The sequence below is a fragment of the Panthera pardus genome, unplaced genomic scaffold (assembly GCF_024362965.1).
Source record: "Panthera pardus isolate Hobbes unplaced genomic scaffold, ASM2436296v1 HiC_scaffold_3, whole genome shotgun sequence".
Classification (NCBI taxonomy): domain Eukaryota; kingdom Metazoa; phylum Chordata; class Mammalia; order Carnivora; family Felidae; genus Panthera; species Panthera pardus.
The window spans coordinates 28727888-28748441 of NW_026526876.1; the positions used below are offsets into that span (position 1 = coordinate 28727888).

The following is a 20554-nucleotide window of genomic DNA, read 5'->3' on the forward strand; positions in this document are numbered from 1 at the left end:
TGAGCTGGGAACCCCTAACCTGGGCTGGACGCCCCGCCCCCCTTTCTTTAACGTGCGGGGTCAAGCCAAATACCCTAAGTCCTCTAAACCTCGCCCACCTCCAGGACCAGTCCTGCCCGGAAAGACCACGCCTACAACCGAGCCCCGCCCACCAGCTGGCCTGTCCCCTCTAGGCCGGCTCACCCCCAAGCCGTCGCTCCAGCGCCAGCTCTGTCCCGCTCCGGGATCTCGACGGTTCAGACCAATCCAGAACCAGTTCTGCTCGTGGATCTCGGGCTCTGATTCACTTCAGCACAACACAGGGGTGGGGACAGAAGACATGGGGATAAGAGGAGCAGTCCCAAGGGCCTGGGGCCTCTCCCGTCTGGACTTCACACCCAGAGAACTGAGCTCGCTGGACCAGATGCCCAGCTCACTGGGGGAGGGTGGCCTGGCTCCCTTCCGGTGGGGTTTGCCCTGCCAGCAAGACTGTGGGCTTTCACTTCAGGATTTCAGTTAGTCGATGGGGATGGAGCATTGACCTGGGGCTCTGAACTCAGATAAAAGTAGATTCCAGTCCGGGGTCACCCGTGGAGCAGCTCCGTGTCAGTGGGCAAATAACCCAACCTCTCTATCAGCCCACATGGGTCAGTGGCAATGTCTACTTCGTAGGGTTGAAAACAAGCCTGAATGAGGATTAAATGTTTAGTGCAGTGCCTGAGACGTGGTGAGAGGCCATTGACAAGAGCTGTATTTACGTCAAATAATGTAACCTTGATGTTTGCTGGGAAGACATGGCCCTGGAATTAAGATCTCAGGAAGCCTGGTCCATTTGGCCTTTTCCCAGTGCCAAGGGGTTAAAGGTGCTCTGTGTCATAGGGTGCTGGGAGCCCACAGGACAGACACAGGGTCCTAGAGGGACCCCCATGGGCAAATGCTCACTTTTGTAGCTTTTGTCCTCCTCTTTCTCAGGAAAAGCGGTTTATTGAGGAGAGTGGGTTGTTACGGGATGGTGTTGGGGGTGTTGGGTGTTGATGCTCAACTTGGATCAGCTTGCAGAGGGATGGGAAGGGCAGTTACTTTTGTCAAAGTCTGTGAGTCTGAGGGGGCCACTGCTGGCTCCCTGACACTGGTGAGCAACAAAGTTTCCAAGTCCAGGGAGACGACGGCTACCTGAGGGAGGACAGCATGGTCCTGGCACTCGCTGCGGATACACAGGTCATTCTGAGCCCTCGGACAGGCCTCACCGGGGGCGCCCTCACCCTGCCCCCTGCCCTGCGCCCGGCAGAACCAAGAGCCCACCCAGGTGCGTGCAGGCCACCGCCCCAGGCTCCGTACCCAAAGATCTTGTTGAGCATGTTGGCCACAAAGTGCTCCTCCTCATAGCTGGCCAGGCTCAGCAGCTGGGCTCCCAAATCCTGGCAGGCCCTCTGGGCCTGCACCCAGCTCTTTTTATCCTGCAGCCGCTCTGAGCTGAACACCTACAGGAACAAAGTCCTGGTGTCCCAGCTGTCCCCATGGGTCCACACGCCCTCCCATGACAGCAGTGGGGAGGGGGGCTGGGGCCGCACTGGACGGGGGTGCAGGCTACCTAAGACAAGCCTGCGCCTCAGAGAATGAGCTCCAGGGAGGGGAGCCAGCACAGCCAGCTCCTAGAGAATACCCCTGCCCAGACCCCTGAACCAGCCACAGTGTGCTGTGGGCCACTCCCTTCCCCTCCCTGGACTGTTTCCTCATGTAACAAAAAAACTTGGACTATGTCAGTGGCTCCCGAACCCAGCAGGGTTTAAAAATTTAGGCCCCACCCCAATCTAGCAAATCCCAATCTCCACAGTGGCAGCCCCAGGCGTTTATTTTTATCAGGCTGCCCAGATGATGCTGAAAAGCAGACATCCCAGCCCCAACATTTGGGAACCTCTGAAACTGATTATCTCCATGATTTTTTTTCAATCCCTCACATGTATATCGAGCACCTATTATGTGCCACACCTGACATTCCACTGACAAGCCTGTCATCAGAAATTACCTCTGTCTGCAAGCTGCTGTGGGGAAACATTGTCCCTGGGGCCCAGTTGCCTGGATCGAGCCTGGGCCCTGCTGGGGCTGCCCTCACCCCGGGCGTGCAGCTCCTTTGCTCCCGTTTTTCTCCCTCCTCCCATGCCGGCAGGCTGCCTACCTTATAGCAGTGCCGGAGTTTGGGGTCTGACCCCCAGCCCTGGGGACAGGAGCCGGTGAGGCTGGGCGTGGGGTCTGGCCCGGGCAATTCAGGCGTCACCGGCGTGCCCAGGCTCTGCCGGCAGATGTAGCGGGCCCGGAACGCGGTACAATTCTTCACCTCCCACAGCCCCATGGCGCTGCCCGTGGCCAGGGCCACACAGCCCCCACGGCTGTACCCTAGAGGGGGGAGCAAGAGACCCGTTTGCTGAGGACTCGTGGTCCAGTCCTCCCCACAGGGCACCACCCCAGCCGGGCCCTGCACACTGGGTGACCAGCTCGGCCAGCAGCAGGGACCCTGAAGGGAATGGAGGCAGAGTCCCAGCTCTGTGTTTACTCCTGCGTGAGATCTTAGGCAAGTCGCTTAACTTCTCTGAGGCTATTTGACCATCTATCTCATCAGGAAATTGAAAAGGCTACAAAAGATAATGAATGTGAAATGGCAATAATCATAATAGCAAGCACCTGTGCTAGCATCACATACAATAATTAGGCACTTCACATCTATTAATCCATCTCAACCCCGAAGTACCTTATCCTCATTTGACAGATGAGAAATTGAGGCTCAAAGATGCACCAGGCGGTTTGGCCCCAGAGCCTGTGCCCCTAACCATTTCACCACACTGTACCAATAATCAGTTTACTGGGAAGCCCTGGGACTCGGTCCCGGCAGGGCAGGTCCATATGGCCTCCTGGCTTCACCAAGGAAGGTCAAAGAAGGGGTTGGCCAAGTGCCGTGCGGGAAGGGCTCACCAGGCTGGTCACGGTTCCAGTGGGTGTACATGACCTCATCCCCGCTGAGCCAGCGGAAGGAGCCGGTGCTGTTGAGGTCCTGCAGGGCGGTCCAAAAGTACTCGCCATCCCAATTGTAGATGAGGCTGCTGACAAAGGCCTGCTCAAACCTGTAGAAGAGAAGCTGGTCAGGCAGGGAGCTCGCCCCAGCCCCGACCACTCCCTGGGCCACAGGCCAGATGCCCTGCCCCCCCAACCAGTAACTTGGGGGACCCATGGGGACCCTACAGCTGACACATAGCAACCAAGCTCCCCGCCCACTGCCTGCACCTTCGTGCCTTGCTAAGAAAGTAGAGAAAATCAGACACAGCCAAGGCCTCTCTTGGGCATCCAACCCATATCTACACCTGTTCCTGCTCCTGCCCCTGCCCAGGCCCCGCCCTACACTGGGGTCACTTAATAAACGGGAATCATTCTCATGACAATATTAGAAAAAAGGTCCTGAAGCCATTTGAGGCTCCCAGGACTCAGGTCCCTCTGTGCTTAATGTTACAACGCCACCCCGTTTGGTGCAAGGTCCACATTAGGCATTGAGACAGGCGTTGAGGGCTAGTCTGGGCACACGGTCCCGGCCTGTACCTGTTGGTGATGGTGACCAGCTGAGAGCCGTGATGGGTGCATAGGCGCCGGGCCTCACCGTAGCTTACTTGGTCCTCTCCCAGCCAGTAGCAGGATGGGCTGTGCCATGTCCAACCCTGGCTCGAGAGAGTGGGCAAAAGAGGGACGTCCGTGGGAAGGACTCTCCTCCCTCAGCCAGAATTCCTGGGGTGGGGGATGCCATGGTGGCACCACTGAATGTGCCACAGGCTTGGGCACAGGACAGAGGGGACTGGTTGGACACCAGAGACGGCTCTTCCTGTGCTGTGTTCTGCATCTTACCACTTCACTTCCCCACTCCCTACCATCACCCACAACTGCCAGATCAGAGGTGGAAGCATGGCCCAAGGGCGGCTGATCTGGAGGCAGCCAGTGACCCGCCTGTGGGCCAGTGAAGAAAGATGGGCGGCCCACTGGACTCCTCTCTCGGGCATTTAAACCAAGAGTCACGGTGGGAAAATTGCCAGTTGGCTGCGAGACCAGAGCTGAAAAGCTGGGAGAGCTGCCAGGAAAGGCTGGGTAATCCTCAGGTCCTGGAAAAGGTACAGTGAGCAGAGGAGGCAGCTAGCCTGGGGTGGGGGGACGGACCCTCAGCGAGGAGCAGCGAAGCTGCTCCTTGATGGTTGGTCCTCTACCATCCAACCCCCACGAGACCAGGCAAGGCTTCACCCAACAGACCTCCCGCCCCTTGGGCCACCCTGAGCTCTCTGCTCCTGCCTTTCACAACAGCAGCCGAGGCTCAGAGAAATTAAGTGATCGGACTTTGTACACAGACAGTACAAGGTGGAGCTCAGACTTGAACCCACACCACAAAGGCTGCTCCTGTCCTGACCACAGCCCTGTTCCATCCTAAGATGACACAAGGTGCCTGCCAGGGCCTTCACCTCCAGGAGCTCTTGAAATGGGAAGGCCTGGGGTGGATTTGAGGTTGGGAGAAAGTTACAGCCCCTTGAGCATGAGCCCAAGCAAAAGAGAAGCTGGTGGGGCGGGGCGGGGGGGAGGGCGGGGGGGAGGCTGTGCTAAGACCCCAGGTCTCCCAGGGTGTTAACTGGGGCTGCTCAACATTGCACACACATTTCAGGTGGCCCTGGGGCCAGGGCCATTAGTCACTCCTCCTCTCTCCCCTGCCCCCACCTCACCCAAGCCAGGACAGAGCCCCCGGGCCAGTCCCTGCCCATGCCGGCCCCCCAGATGCTTCAGCAGGGCCCCTCCTCTCTCTCCTCCCCACTTCAGGTCATGCCTGTCGTTGTATCGGGCTCCTCCCCGGGGGAGAGCATGGGGTTCAAGTGAGGTGGGGGTGCGGTAAAGGAAAACAGAGTGAGCAGCCAGACTGGCAGCAAGGGGCTGGCAGGAACGTGGCCTCGGCAGATGGAGCCACCAGGGGCCAAAACATCATTAAGTGTCTTTTTTGAGTAACCTCCCCTTATTCATCCACACCACTTACGCCCCTGCTTGGCTGAGGGCCAGGCTGTGGGGAGCCTGGGAGGGCCTGGAGGAGGACATGGGTCCCTCATTCATACACGCACTGCCCCACTAACGTGGGCAGTCCTGGCCCTCTCCCTCCCTGAACATCTGGAAGCCCCTGGGGCTAGGAATGCAAGGAAGGAGACACCAGAAGGGCTTCATTCCTCCAGGAGACAGACAAGCGCACCGTGTGTCAGACGGCAAGGTGTGGGCCAGCAGAGACAGAGCCGGCGGGCGGGGGTGGGGGATGCACCCCGGCAGTCTCACTCAGGTGAGGACTTGGGGGCCTGCCCGCACCCACCTCCTGTTCTCTGCCGCCTCTGAGAAGTAGCTTCCCCAAAAAGAGCGGGGGTGGGGAGCTCTGCTTCCTCCCAACAGCCCCCACCCTACCCCCACCCCGCCTCAGCCACTATCACTCTTTCTGGAACAGAGCAGTGTGGAGAGCAGGAGGAAGGGATGTGCCAAGCACGGGAGGATGCCGGGGGAGGCTGCCCCCTCCCTCCCTCCTCTGGGAGCCCCTCTGGTTGGCCCCACCCAGGGGCAGCTCCAGAAGCACCCTCACCTTCCGGCAGCCGTGGTCCTCCTCGGCGGTCCCCTGGCTCAGCTGGCCTGCCTTCTTGCAGATGGACGGCAAGGATTGGTTACAGGGGCTATCATTCCAACGACCTTCCTAGGGACACAGGATGAGGGAGAGTCTCAGCACCCCCCTCCCCCAAACCCTTTGGCGGACCTGACTTTTAGACCTGCCCCTGCCTCCAACTTGTTGTGTGATCCTGAGCAAGAGACCTGTCTTCTCTGTGTTCCAGACTGTCCTGTGTCCCCAGTCTCCTCGCCAGCGGTTTATCTGCCTTTAGCTCCATCCAGAGGGCAGAGGTGTCTGTGTCCCAGTCCCCAGGAGAATGCCTGGCACGTGGCAGACACTCAACAAATAAGTGTTTATAAATTTTTAAATAGCGTCCCTTATGCCAGATGGCTCTGTCTCTGCAGTCCTGGCACCGTTTTGCAGCATCTCACAGCAGAATGTCCTGTCTGTCCCTGGAGTCCATCCTCTGTCCCTCTGACTTGGTCTCTTTTTAAAGGTTCTCTTGTCTCTACTTGAAGCCCTACATCAATTCCTACATCTACCCACACTGCCTCTGAGCCCAAACCATGGCAAACAGCCATCACCCCATAATTTTTTGAGGAGACAGGACCCTGGGCTGGGTAGGGCTGGCACAGAGCAGCCCAGCCAATGGAGTGTGTCCACAAAATGTGGCTTCTGATGCCACCTGCCGGTAGGGAAGGGCAGCCGGTAGACCAAGATCGTGCCAGGCAGAATCCAAAGGCTTCACGAGAATTAACTCTTTAATCCTCCCAATGACCGTATGAGGTTCGCACTGTTAGCGTTCCATTGACAGATGAGGAAACCAAGGCACAGAGAGGTTAAGTAACTTGCCCAAGGTGCCCCAGCCAGTTGGGGGTGGGGAGGATTCAAATCCTCGCGATCTCTGCACATGGAAGGGAAGGGGCTGGTGGGGAAGTGGGGGATTCTGAGAGGCCATGGGGTGGTGGTATAGAGGCAGAAGCTGACAGTGGCACCAGGAGGGTGGGGAGAGGGGGTTCTCACCGGCCCCCAGATGGTGACACAGTCTTCCAGGCTGTCCCGGAAGTTGTTGGGCTCAAACGGGTGCCAGTGGGTGAAGCTCACGAGGCTCCCGTCAGACCACTCAAAATTCATCTGCAGTTTCAAATCATTGAGGCCAATCCACAGCTCCTCCACCTCTGGGATGCAGCAGGGGACAGGGGAGAGAAGACACGGAGAGGTCAGCCTCAGCCACCAGCAGCAGAGGGGCAGTCCCACAGCCTCTTGGGTGGGACCGGATGGGCGCTGGCAAGGCCCTGCCCTCCACTCCGGGTGTGGACGAGCAGCCGCTCACCTTGCTTGATCTGCTTGGTGATGAACTCCAGCTCGGCCATGCTGTGGATGCTGAGCAGGTCGCCCCCGCCCCGCAGACACGCCTTCTTGGACTCCTGCCAGCTGCGCTTCTCAGCCTGCAGGCGGTAGCAGTGGCCCTGGAAGGGCTGCCAGCTGGGCTCGCACTCCACCTTCACGTTGGCCCACACGTCTGCGGAGACCCACGAGATGCTGTTCAGGACCAAGCCACCCAGCCAGGATGCCTTGACCCGCTGAGCGTCAACATGGGCAGGGCCCTGAAGTCACCTCCTCCCCACACCTGCCTCAGATCAGCCCTGGCCGCCAGAAAGGCCCGAATGCTGAAAGGTTCTAAAAAGACAAAGCCCTCCAGGGCTGCTGGAAGCCCAGAAGCAGAGCCCCAGGAAGTGGTGGCAAATTTCACCCAGGACAGGACAGCCCCTCCAGCTAGGGCTTTCAGAAAGAGATGAGTGGGGAGACTCAGGTCAGACCAGCCCTGGGAGCCTCAGTTTCCTCCTCTGTAAATGGGATTTCCTGGGGTGCCTGGGTGACTCAGTCCGTTGAGTGACCGACTTCGGCTCAGGTCTTGATCTCACGGTTCGTGGGTTCGAGCCCCGCGTTGGGCTCTGTGCTGACAGCTCGGAGCCTGGAGCCTGCTTCGGAGTCTGTGTCTCCCTCTCTCGGCCCCTCCCCTGCGCATGCTGTTTCTCTCTCTCTCTCTCTCAAAATAAACATTAAAAACATTTTTTAATGGGATTTCCTATTATAAGATTCAAACTTAGCTCATGTCCACCTTGCTTAATAAATGAGACCACTGTCACTACCTCAGAGAGCATATATTGAGTGTGGACCCAGTGCTGACCTCGGCAGTCCAGGATGTAGGGATGGGGAAGTGGGGCCACCAGGCCAGAGGCCCAAGAAGTCACTTGCTCCTTCCCCTACCCTCAGCTCCACTCAGGGCTGAGAAACTAACCAGGGACAGGCTCTTCCTCACCCCCACTTCCATGCATTTCAGGGTCAGTCTCTAGAGATCGGGGTCCCAGAGCAGCTGAAGCAAACAAGCCCTCACTTGGGCCTTGGCAAGAGAAAACAAGACTTTACTAAACCACCCACAACGTCAGGCTCGGGCAGGACTCTGCCCAGCCAGGCAGGAAAGCATGCACCCACTGGAAGCGTCACCCCAGACCGGGATTCTGGGATCCACTCCATTCTGTGAGACGCTCCAGGGTCCAGCATAGTGCTTCTCAGAGGCCTGAGCCTGAGCTGACTCACTCCTCGGCTCTGACTTGTCAATCATCTCCTGGGCCTCCCGGCTAAGACCCAAGGCTGCCGCCACAGACAGAACCCAAGTTCAGACCCAAGGGGGCCTTCTTCCGGCTGTTGGGAGGAAAGAAACTCAGGAAATATGGATGCTTTGCGGACACAACGGTGCCTGCCTTTGGAATGACATGCCTTGCATGATGAGACCCAGAAGACAGAACGCATTTGAGAAATTGCTCGGAAAAGATGCCTCATGCAGAGCGGGATGAAAGAGTCAGTCCAAGGCCACAGACACATCTGCAGATCCAGGAGGCCTCAGAGGAGACCTCCCCCAATGGGGCCACACTGGGGAGATCCAGGAGCCAGGGGACTTGGTGAGGAGCTAGGCCCAAAGGGGGCCACAGATAGGTCAGGCCTGCCCACAGTAGGGCCCTCCTTCCTTCTAGGTCTGAGAAGACCTTGACTTGGTGCCTGCCCCAGGCCCCCTCTAGCTAGAGGGGAGGTGCCCTATGTGTGGGGTGCCAATCCCTAGGGGAGGAGGAGAGAAAGCAGTGGCTCCCACGGCTACTGGACTCCTGTCGTAGCCCTTCCAACCCACACTGACGAACATCCTCTGCTACCCACGGTCACGCTCCTTTGGGCAAGGCCCTGTCTCCAGCCTTACAACAACCCTGCAAGGGGTAGGAGCTTATTCGCGATTTGCGCTCAGAGACAGAGCTCCTTGCCCAAAGCCACACGCAGCAGTCCCCAGAACAGTGCTGTGCCCATTACCCCAACCTCCTCCATAGGCCCCTACAGCTATCTCTGTGAATCGCAAATGTGAGCAAGACACTCCCTGGCTTAAAAACCCACAGAGGCTCCCCACAGCCTACCTGGCCCCACCCAAACTTGACCCAGCAGCCAAGACCCTTCAGGGACTGGCTGCAACCTGCCTTTCTGAACTGTTCTCTTCAGCATGCCCTCTAAGCCAGGGTGCCTTGGCTGCACCTGCACACACACCTTGCTTGACGATCCTGTGAAATGGAGGCCAGGTGGCGGGGCTGAGAATCTGCATTTAGAACAGCATCACGCCGCCGGTCCAAACACCACACCCTATGAAGAGTCTACACTCCAACTAGACTGCAATCCTCACCAAACTTAAAGCTGCTGTATACTCCCATGCCTCTGCACCTTTGCACATGCTGTTCCCTCTGCCAGGAATGCCCTTCCCTTACACCTCTTTACAGTCAACTTAAAAAGCCCAAATCAAATGTCACGTCCATGAAGCCCTCCTTAACTCTCAGGAGCTTAAGCAGTGTCTTCTCTAGGCATGTCTTCTCTAACATTTATTACACATATTTTTATAGTGGTACACAACTCGGGATAGTCCAATTGTGTGCTGAGCTGTCTGTCACCTCCAGCTGAGTGGGACTGCTACAAGGACCGTGCGGATTACCAGCATTTAACCACATTCCGGTTAGTCCCTCAGCAGAGTCCCTTGCGTCGCCGCCCGACAGGCCCGTCCCCCGCCCCGCGCCGGGACCTCCGCTCACCGGGGGACGGGCGCTCGGCCGTGGCGTTGGGCTTCTTCTTGCACACGTAGGGCAGCGCGATGCTGCAGTCGCGGTTCTGCCAGCCGCCCGAGGACTCCGTGCGGATCACCCCGCAGTTCTCCTCACTCGGGTTGTCCGGCTGATCTGTGGGGAGGGGAGGGGAGGGCGCCAGCAGCCCGGGAGAGAGATACTCACACCCGGGCCTCCTCCGGGCCCTCCTCACAGCCTCCGGCTCCCTCGGGGCCCCTCGCTGCCTCTCACCTCCGCCTCCCCCTCCCCCCTTGGGCCCAAACCCTCCTCCCGACACTGGTGACCGGCCCCCGGGGCCTCCCTGGCCGGGCTGCCGGTGCCCTGGGTGCAGCTGAAGGGACGGACAGGGCCTGAAATCCAGCCCGTGCCCCAGGCCCTGCGCCCTGAGGAGAGGGCATCGGGTTCTAGTTTACGCAAGGCCACTGCACGGGCCCCGATGGGGCGGGACCCGGGCCAGGAGGGGGTGGAACCTGCCCCGCCGCCCCTCCCCCACACGGCCTGGAGAAGGGTTCCCGGGGAGGAATAAATAGGAGACCAGATGCCTGTGCAGTCCCCAGGCCACCCTGCGCCCGAACCCCACGCCTCACCACTCTCCCAGTTGAGGTACTTCAGGGGCGAGTTGTCCGACCACTGCCAGCCGCCACTGGTGTCCAGGTCATTAAGGCCAATCCACAGCGTGGAGCTGTAGCCAGTGAGGAGCCCTGACAGCAAGTCAGAGACAGTGAGAAGGGGACTGGCCCACCCGCGGCCCTCCCACTGTGTGCCCCCCCCCCAAGGGCATCCGTGCCCCACCAGCAGGAGGGGCCCAGGGCCCTCCAAAGATGGGCAGCAGGGCCCAGGCTGCCGCCGCCCTGCCCTGCCGGGGCCGCCAGACCCAGGATCCCCCCACCCCCACCCCGGGGGCTGCCCTGCCGCCTCACCGTTGATGTAGGTCTGCTCGTGGATCTCCGTGATACTCAGCAGGTCCGCCCCCTGCTGCTCGCAGCTGGCCCAGGCCTCCCTCCACGACAGCGTGGACTGGAAGTTAAACTGGTAGCAGCTGTCAGTCAGCTGGTCCTTGTCCCAGAAGGTCTCACAGTCGTTACCTGCCACCACGACAGCGGGACATGGGTCCCACACGGGAGTCCCTCAAGGAGTGCAGACCCCACACACGCTGCTCCGCGCTACGAGGAGGGGCATCTTATCACCCCAGTCCGGCAAGTTCTTCCACCCATGCTGAGGCCCCTCGTGGTCGGCCTCCCTCCAGGAGCCACCCTGGCCCACCCTCTCCACCCTGCTCTCACTCTTTTTTTTTTTTTTTTTTTTTTTCCTGCTCTCACTCTTGATAGGGCAGAAGCCCCAGCGCTCGTCCTTGCCGTAGTCCTGGGTGGTGGCACACCACAGGTGCCCATCCTCACGGCCCGTGCTGGTGCAGCTGTGGAACCACTGGTTGTCATACTTGAAGGGGATGGTGCACGGCTTCCCATGGGAGTTTCCCTGGATGGTGTAGACCTCTGCAGAACGGAGCCAGTGTCTTGGCATCTGGACCCCAGAGGTTGCCCGCCCCCCCCACTCCGCTCAGGGAAAACCTCCTACCCCAGGGAGCTAGGGATGGGGCAGCGATGCGAAGGCCAAAGTGGCGCTTAAGGCTTTGAGGCCCCCTCCGCCATCAGATCAGCCAAGGAGCCTGGGAGAGGTCCTGCTGCTCATCCCACAGCGCTGGGAAGGGGTTCCCCCCAGCGCCCTTCATGCCTGTCCAAAATCCAGCTGCCCCTCCCCACAAGTTCCATCCCAGAACTCAGGATGTCTTACAGGACGAGGACCCCCCTGGACAGAGCTGTCCACCACAAAAGGCCCCTCACCGAGTGACCCCGGTCCCCGGTCGCGCCTGCAAAATGGGGAGCAAGACACCAATGGGGTTACTCTAGGGTCTACCCTGGAGAGTGGGCCTGGGAGAAGGGAATTTTAAATTTACGTGATACGCTTTTGCACCGTTTGAGGTCCTCGCAAGCATGTATTAATTTTAAGTCCTTAAAAATAAATGCTTTGAGGTTAATATTCTTAATTATTCCCAAATGCTTCCCATTACAATTAAAGATACGGCTGCCAAGGGTCTGTATCTGTCGCTCCCGCATCTGTCACTCTGTGGCTCCAGTCCTCCTGACACTGGGGCGGGGGCCCACCTCTTCCCGGCAAGCGGCCTCTCACCATAGTAGGGCCGAGCGCACAGATCCTCATCACTGCCATAGATGCGCCACTGGCCACCGCGGGTCTGGTCGCCGCGCTCGGGGCTGCCGGCCTTGGATGTGTTGCCAGTACGGCCCCCCAGGAGCAGGGACAGCTGGTCACCCAGGGTGCGACAGTGCCAGCGGAGGTTCAGGGCCTCCCGGTCACACTCGTACATGCCCAGGGAGGCTGTGGTGTTGGTGCCCGGCCAGCCCGTGCCCAGGCACTGCATGGCACCCAGGTTGAAGAGCCGGTTTCGGGAGACCCACTTCCAGCGCTGGGCGGGAAGGCTGGCGTTGCAGGCTGGGGAGACTCTGACTTGCCCACCCTGGGCCTCCAGGCAGCCCTGCAGTCCATGGCTGAAGATGAGGAAGACGTTGGGTTCTGGAAGGGAAGGCAGGGCATGATGCCATCCCAGGGGCTCTCCTGGCTGGCTCTTGATGGCCAGTGCCACCTTCCGATGCTGCCCCTGAGCCTGAAACTGGCTGCATGGCCAGCCTCTGCTCTAGCCCCATGCTCAGCCTAGAGGCAGGACTCAGCCCTCCATCCCAGCTTCAAACAGCAAGCCCGACTCCACCTGGCAAGTTGGGCGCTGTATACTTTTCCCAAGATCTTGTGAGGAGCAGTGGACACACTGACATCACTCAGCACATCACAACTTTATCCCAGGCTCCGTGACACAGTGTGGTGTTCCCACCAAAGTTCCTCTCTGGCCTGGAGTAATTGGTCTTGTTCTTCCCCTTGGCCCCTCAGCTTCACTGGCTCCTTCCTTTCCTGACTTCTAGAATCTTCTAGAACGCCCTCCACCTCCATATCCAACCATTCATGCCTCCCAGAACCATTGCACACCATTTTTTAAGCAGCATTTAGCTGGGCTAAAGCTAGGGCTTCCCCCAGTCACTCATCAATTCACCCATCACCTCACTGTGCAGACACTCTGGGGAAGGCAGTGAAACCCAACCTGCCCCCGAGCACACTGACTTTACAGATTAAGAAATGGAGACTTAAATGTATGGGAAGTTGACAGTGGTTGCCTGGGAGCTGGGCTGTGATGGGAATGGGGGATGACTGCTAAGGGGTACAGGGTTTCTTTTGGGATGATGAAAATGTCCTACAGTTAGAGTGTCATGATAGCTGTCAAATTCTGTGAATAGAGTAAAACCCAATTAATCGTGTATTTTAAGTGGATGAGTTCTTTGAGACATGACTTACATTTCAGTAAAGCTGAGAAACAGAGGTAGAGAGGGAGAGATGGAAGGAAGGAAGGAAGGAAGGAAGGAAGGAAGGAAGGAAGGAAGGAAGGAAGGAAGGAAGGAAGGGAGAAGGGAGGAAGGGAAGGAGGGAAGGAGGGAGACAGGAATAAAAAAGAGAGAGGATCACGGTTAGTTCAGTCATGAGGTGACCTGCTCACGGTGTCACACAGCCAGGAAGCAAGCCCAGGCCTGACATCCATGTTTCATCACCTAGTTGTACACAACACACACACACAGCACATCCCTGTCACCAAGGAATTTTTGCATCCATGAACCACTACCCCCTTGGGATAATTTCCAGGTCTTAAAGGCATGAATCTGACTGCTAGGGTACAAACCCCAGCTCTGCCACTTAACGTGTGACTTGGGCAAGCCGCATTCCCTCTCTCTGACTCAGTTTCCTCATCAGACTATTGTAAAGGTTAAATGAGAGAATACCTGTAAAGTGTTTGGAGCAGGGTCAGGCACACAGTAAGAGCACTGTAAATTATTGCTGTTGCCATTTATTATCATTACTATTCCATGTTATAGGTAAAGAAATTGACTAAGGGTAGTGAAATGATTTGACCGATCACGAGGCTGGTCAGAGAGGAGCTGAAATTTGGTCCTGGTCTTCGGAGTCCAAACCTCAAGCTCCTTCTGTTCCACCATGGTCTTATCATCCCTCTATACGTCATTCTCTTGGCCAGCTAGAATGATTTTTTAAACATGTAAGTGAGTCCCAAATCTTTTAAAAAATAATATTGGAGTGTTGAAGGTCATAAAGTAAACAGTGATGAATTCAATGACATAATAATCTTTTCCATGGCAAAAAAATACCATGAACAAAGCCAGAATTCCAATGACAACTATATACATAAATTACTGGTGGCAAATAGCTTATTCCCTAATATAAAAAGTTTCTACAAAAAATAGAATGAATTATGAGGAAAATATCAGCAGCGTAGTAGAAAAGAACACACATACACAGCTAAAAAAATGAAATGCAACTGGCTCGTAACTATTTGAAACAGCCTCACTCGTAGTAAGATATAAAATAACATACGTGAGGTAAGTTTCCCTCCTACTTAAAGTCCTTCAAAGGCAATTAATTCATCATTCTTCAAATAAAATTCAAACTTCTACCATGAGCCACAAGATCCTACATGATCTGGTCCTGCCTACCAGTCTGATCCTGGATCACACTTGCTCCTTGCTCAAATCACAATGCTCTCCTTTCCCTTCCTTGAACAGGCTTGGTTCTTTCTTTCTTTCTTTCTCTTTCTTTCTTTCTTTCTTTCTTTCTTTCTTTCTTTCTTTCTTTCTTTCTTTCTTTCTTTCTTTTTTTTAAGGTTTTATTTTTTTAAGTAACCTCTACAACCAACATGAGGCTCCAACTCACGACCCTGAGATCAAGAGTCATGTGCTCCACTGACTGAGCCAGCCAGGAGCCCCAGGCTTCGTACTTTCTTGCCTCAAGGTCTTTGCATGGTTTTTTCTGCCTGATGTTTCACTTCTCAGAAAAGTCACATCTTTAAAGAGGCCCTTCGGACCTGTAGTAGCTACTCAGTTACTTTCTATCATATTGCTCACCTGTAGTTCTCTTCACTATTTATTATTCTCTGATTTTTTTTCAACATCTGGGTTCTCTGTGCACCTTTGTCTAATGATTATTTTTTCTCTTGATTATGGGTCACTTTTCCAGCTGCCTGCAAGTCTAGTAATTTTTGTTACATACTGGACATTGTGGGTAATGTTATAAAGAGTCTGGATTTTTTTTTTTTTTTATTGTATACAGGATGTTGTGGATGACATGTTATAGGGAGTCTGAATTTTTTTTTTTTTTTTTTTATCTTCCTGAAAAGAATGTTGAGTTTTGTTCTGGCAGGCAGTTAAATTACTGGTGGATCATCTTGATCCTGTAGAGGCTTGGCTTTAGGCTTTGCTAGGGCGGGGTTGTTTTGGTTTCGCCTTTAGTCTTAGGGTGCGGCTGTTAGCCTTGGGTTTAATCATAAGGTGAGACCCTTCTGGAGTTTCAAAGGAAAACCTTAGGCAATTACCAAGCCCCTCTAACTTAGTGGATCTTGAATTCCAAACTCTGTTCCCTCAGGACCAGGCAGCATCTGAAACCTCTGTCTCTCAGCTGCTGTTTCTTGGTGGGTTCCCGAATGCCTCGCCCTGCCCATGCACAGTTTAGGAGCTTCCGGAAGCCCCAAACGGTGACCAGTAAAACTGCTACTTTCTGTCTGAGGTCCTCAAATAGGGCAGTGCTCTCAGGGAGATATGCTGCTTAAATGAACCTCTCACTTCATCCACTTCTTTTCTTTTGGCGATTTTTTTCCTCCCCAGAATCTGCCTGTTTTTGATTGCTCTTAAACCACTGTGTTTTATATTATATCCTTTGTGTATAAGTACCCTTGACTAGAGAGTTAGACTGGTACCAACTACACTGGTATTTCCAGAAGCAGAACTCATTACCTGACATGTTTCTATTTTGTGTGTCTCTCTTCTTGTTCATAAGCTCCCAAGGACTTTCTCAGTCTTTTCCACCACAGCACCCAAAGCACCTACAACTCGGCCTTACACCCAGTAGTGCTTAATAAATACTGGATGAACACGTGGATGAATGAATGAATGAAGGAATGAATGAGCGAACGAACGAAACTCCTGCCTAGATAACAATCACAACCAATCAGTCTTTCTGTTCCTTGATCCAGCTGCCAAATTAATTTTCCTAAAACAGAACACTGTCACAGCTTCTGTCACTGAGTGCTCAAAACACCACGGTAAGAAGGCTGATGGTGCAGGGACACTGGTCACTCTATTCTTCAACAAAACCAGGATGGGGGTCCTCTGTTCCCTCCCCACAGCCTGCTCCTTCCCTTCCAGCCACACTCTGGAACCATAAACTGGCCCCATGACTTAATCCAGGCCTGCCTGAGGCTCCTCTAAGGACTGGGTGTTTGATTCTCAAAACGTCCCCTCCAGTGAGAAGAGTCAGTAGTAACAGAAAGTGGCCCTTGGCAGGGGGTAGGGAAAGGGCATGGGACCGGAAAAGGGAGAAAATAGTGCTTGCTTTTGTAGATGTTTCTCAGAGATGGGACAGGACAATGCAGCCCAAAACATCACAGGAGCCCACAGCAGCCCAGGGGGATAGAACCCTCTGCTCCTTCCCAACCAGAAAACCCACATATGGGCTGAAGCGTTCCAGCCAGGCTGTGCATCATAATAAATGGCAAATGAGGGGTCTGAAGGGGTCTGTGTCAGCCGGGGGGAGGCAGTCCCAGGGTCAGGCCACCTTTCCCTCACTTGACAGATGAGGAAACTGAGACCCAGAGAGGAGAAGAGATTAGGATGCCCAATCGCAGTACTTTTCAAGGTGTCAGTTTCCTGCTCTGTCACATGAACCACGCCTGCAAGTCCCCTCCATCCTAGGACATCCTAGGTTCTGGGTTCAAATCCACGCATCTTCCTGGTGCACCTGCTGTGTGTGGCATGGCCCAGGCAACGCTGGGGCCAGGAGGAAACACAAGCACTGTCCTGGTTAGAGAAGGACAGTGGGTTTGGACATGGCAGAACATGAGGCAAACAAGCCCTTAAAAGCCAGGTGTCTGGGGGCGTCAGAGAGAGCTGTGCTTCTGGAGGGGGCGGGAGACTCTCTGAAGACACTGAGGGTCTGGAGGAGGCAGGGGTGAAGAATGCAAGTCAAAGAACTGCCTTGGCAGCAAATGAGAAAAGAACAAGGAATTTGGGAGCAGAGGGGTGGGAGGCAAGAGAGCTACAAAGGGGAAGCTGAGGGGGATTCTTGGAGGTGGATCCAGGGGACTTTGCCAAGCTGGGACCTGAGTGGGGCGAGTTCCTGAGAGAGCATTTTCCACCCAAAGTCTAAGGGGTAGTGCCTGGGCCCTCACAGAAAGGAGGCTCTTTCTCCAGGGCCCAATGCAGGAAGAGATCAAGCCCAGCCTTGGCTGAGCTGGAAATGGTAAGGGGGCGAGGGAAGGGCACAAAGGTGTTTGAGCCGAGACCGTGTTCTTTGCAGCCCTGTGCTCAGCCAGCCCGCATGAGGCAGCAGAGGGAGCTCAGGGTACAGAGGCCTGATGCCCCCCCCCCATCCCAGGAAGGCCCCCTCCAGCCTTACCCATCCCTTAGCCTCACTCCACATGCCCTGGGGAGCATCAGGCATCAGCACAGGAAGTAGAAATGCCCCTCACTAGGGTTGTGGTACGTACATCCCTCAAGGACAAGGACGACCTCCTGCATTTTGTTTGCAACCACACCACGACCAGCACACTGTTGTGCACCGGGTTGTGTGTGGCTCCTTGTGTACTTGCTCAGTGGGTAAATAAAGAAATGAATGAAACCGGGCAGGAAGCTATGTGTTGAGCACATCTATCCATCCATCCATCCATCCATCCATCCATGCATGCATGCATTCATTCATTCATTCATTCAACAAACACGTATTGAGAATTTCACAGGTGCCAGGCACGGTGCCAGGTTCCGAGAGTACAGTGGGGAGCAACAGAGACATAATCTGGCCCCCACCACCATATGGTCTGGTTGGCACTGGGCTCTACATGGAAGATATGGAGATGGTGACAGAATCCCTGAACCTCACTGAACTTCTCTCAGTCTCTGGCCTTTGTTTTTGTCTGTCCAATGAACTTCCCATCCCTTCTTCTTCTTATTTATAATTTTCTTGCTCTGGCTACGTGAGTGGGCACAAGGCTCACTCCTGGCCAGTAACAGTGTCCATCCCCCTGGCACGGTGACTGGGCACATAACTCAAACAGGGCTGATCAGAGGCCTCCCCTGGAATACGTGATTTTCTCTCCCTGTTGTGATCGCTACACTGCGCCTGCCAATGGCCATGTCTCCTACCATGAGGGAAAGACCTTCTTCCTGCTACAGACGAGAATGGGGACACTGCAGAAAGAGACACAGCTGAGCAGTGGAAGGGGAGGAAACTAGTCTTCATGTGCTGAATACCCAGTCCCAGACCCAGAGTTCCTGTGGCTCTTCTTCCAGCCTGTGAATCACTCCGGCTCATTGGCAGCCACATTCCCCCTTTGTGCTGAGCTTGTCTACAAGGGTTTCTGTCCTCGTAACCAAAAGGACCCTGATAAACACACAACCCTGCGTCTTGGAGCCACAGCCTCTCTCCCAGCCTCCTTACTCCCCAGAGGCTACCATTCCAGGATTCCCTCTGACCCTCAGACCAGCAATGGGCCTCTTGGGCTTGTCAGAGGAGGTACTTGGAGGCCAGACCCCCACCCCATCCTCCTTAATCACCCTTCTGCCTGCTCCCCCAGAGGCTTTCTCACTTGTGCAGATGACAAGCATTTATGACTAGGTACGACGGGGAAATTAGACAATGCAGCCTCTGGCCTCGTGACATTTACAATGAAGCCGGAGAGGCAGAACTCATGAAGCAATCCATGAAAAAGTTACAAGCAACACGTCAGCCAGTGTGTAAAACCCCCAGGTCCAATTCATACTGCGTGGCTGGGGATGAAGGTGTTGGAAAGCATGGATTTTCCAAATAACAGGAATCTTTCTGCTGCAGTGTCCACACTTCCTTCCTTCTCAGACATCTCCAAGTCGTCAGCCTGGACATTTATGCCTGTGCTCAGAAGCAACTGGGTTTTAAGGCTATGTGCCCTACATTGAGGAGCCCCTGTCTCCTCCCTCCCTGTTGACTCTCACTGTGGCCTCTTTTCCTTTCCCATCTGCTGTGAGGTACACGCAATGCTTTGGCGGAGTCCTGAGGCTGAGTGCAAAAGATTCAGAACTGTCTCTGTCTCTCAGGAGCAAAGCTCTCAGCTGTCCCAGCAGCTTCCCGGCACTCAGCCCAGCAGCGAAGGCAGCCAGAGGTCTGACCTCGGATAAGACGGCTGCTCTCCATTACAAGAAAGACACGGTGCTGAAGGAAGCAGAGGGGAAGTTAATTCTAGCGGAGTGTCTGGCACTCAGCAGACTCTCAAAATCTGCTGAACGAGAGGCATGTCAAACAAAACCCTGAGAGGCACCAGCAGAGACAAGAGCAAGGGAAGGTGTTCCAAGGTGGGGGAATGGCGAGAGCAAAGATTGGGGACCCAGTCACCAGCCTGGCTCAGCTCCTAGGGACCAGCTGGTGAGCCCTGGGGGCTGACCACATTTGGTCCCCGGGGGCATGGCAGGGTGACCTCTAACCACTGAGTCTCTCGTAGTTGGCCCTTCTCCTCAGGCCTCCTCAGGCCACGCAGAGGCAAAGGGTCATCCCAGGGAGAGCCAGGGGCCAGTAGGGCCACCAGCCAAGAGGAGCAGCTGCTTTCAATAAGCCGCTTGGCCCTGAGGCCAGGCCTGGAAATGTCCCTGAGTCAGCAGAAGCTGCCAGCCCCTCCCTGTTGAAAAGCTAACCCTGGGGACCCAGCACCCCACCCTGCCCTACCTTCTGCTAGAAGGTCCATGCGCACATTGGACCTGGATGGGAGAGGCGGGGCATCCCTTCACAGAAGGGCAGGACAGTTAGACACAGGGGCCCAATGCCCTGTCCAACTGTGCGATATCTCCACCCAAATCCTGGGCGATTGTGGGCTTCCATCTACTCTCCACCCTCCAGGCTTTTCACACTCTCCTCCCTCCTCCCAACCACCCCTGCATTCCAGCGGGGCCAAACTGCCTGCTCTCCATTGCTTAAAGTGCATGTGACCAAACTCGGCACACGCAGCCCCCCTCTGCTACTGTCACACGTGTGTGTGGTGTCTCTCCCTCTCTCCCTCCAGCCATGGTGAGCTTCCTCTATCAGTAATTTCTAGAGGTGTTCTTCTCCCCCCTTAAAACGTATGTGCTGCAAAATGTGACCTGCTCCATCCCAGGAAGATGTTAAAGCAGACTCTGGGCGGGGAACGGGTTGAGGTGGACTTGTCACGTCCACGTAATAAACGCAAGAGAGGGGGTACGTGAAGCGGGTGGGAGCCACCTGGATTATTCGTAAAATCGGAGAGGCGATTTTCACCTTCCTGCAACTCTGCCGGGTCCCCCCACCCCCACCCCTCGGCCCCCACCCTCCGGGCTCTCTGGGAACCAAATACTCTCAGGCCCTGGCCTCCCCCCTGGCGATTTAGTGGTGTTTGATCTCACCCTCTGCCGGCTTTTGTCTCCTCAAACTAAGGCATCACAATCTTTGCGGCCTGTCCTTTCCCGGGCCCCATCTGGCAGGATGAAACGGGGATGCCGCCGGGCCCCTACAGAAGCGATCACGCCTCTAAGCTCCGGACGGACCGTCGGCTCCCAGGCCTGTCCTCTGTGCCCCTTCCCCAGCTGGACTCCTCACGGGAGCATCCCCGGGGCGGGCA

The 20554-nt window shown here is 55.6% G+C and overlaps 1 protein-coding gene across 3 annotated transcripts in view; it reads right to left on the reverse strand.

Moving 5' to 3' along the window:
• The window catches only part of MRC2 (mannose receptor C type 2), a 52265-nt gene that overhangs the window by 10792 nt on the left and 20919 nt on the right, over window positions 1–20554 (reverse strand). For all 3 annotated transcript variants that reach the window (XM_053892177.1, XM_053892176.1, XM_053892178.1), the window contains exons 2-14: window positions 11968–12369; window positions 11100–11273; window positions 10701–10865; window positions 10368–10481; window positions 9751–9894; window positions 6963–7151; window positions 6653–6807; window positions 5609–5716; window positions 3565–3680; window positions 2947–3095; window positions 2156–2373; window positions 1318–1460; window positions 184–286 (exon numbers count right to left, since the gene is read on the reverse strand). In XM_053892177.1, coding sequence (XP_053748152.1) covers window positions 184–286; window positions 1318–1460; window positions 2156–2373; window positions 2947–3095; window positions 3565–3680; window positions 5609–5716; window positions 6653–6807; window positions 6963–7151; window positions 9751–9894; window positions 10368–10481; window positions 10701–10865; window positions 11100–11273; window positions 11968–12369 — 2180 coding nt within the window. The remainder of the gene's footprint in view (window positions 1–183; window positions 287–1317; window positions 1461–2155; window positions 2374–2946; window positions 3096–3564; window positions 3681–5608; window positions 5717–6652; window positions 6808–6962; window positions 7152–9750; window positions 9895–10367; window positions 10482–10700; window positions 10866–11099; window positions 11274–11967; window positions 12370–20554) is intronic.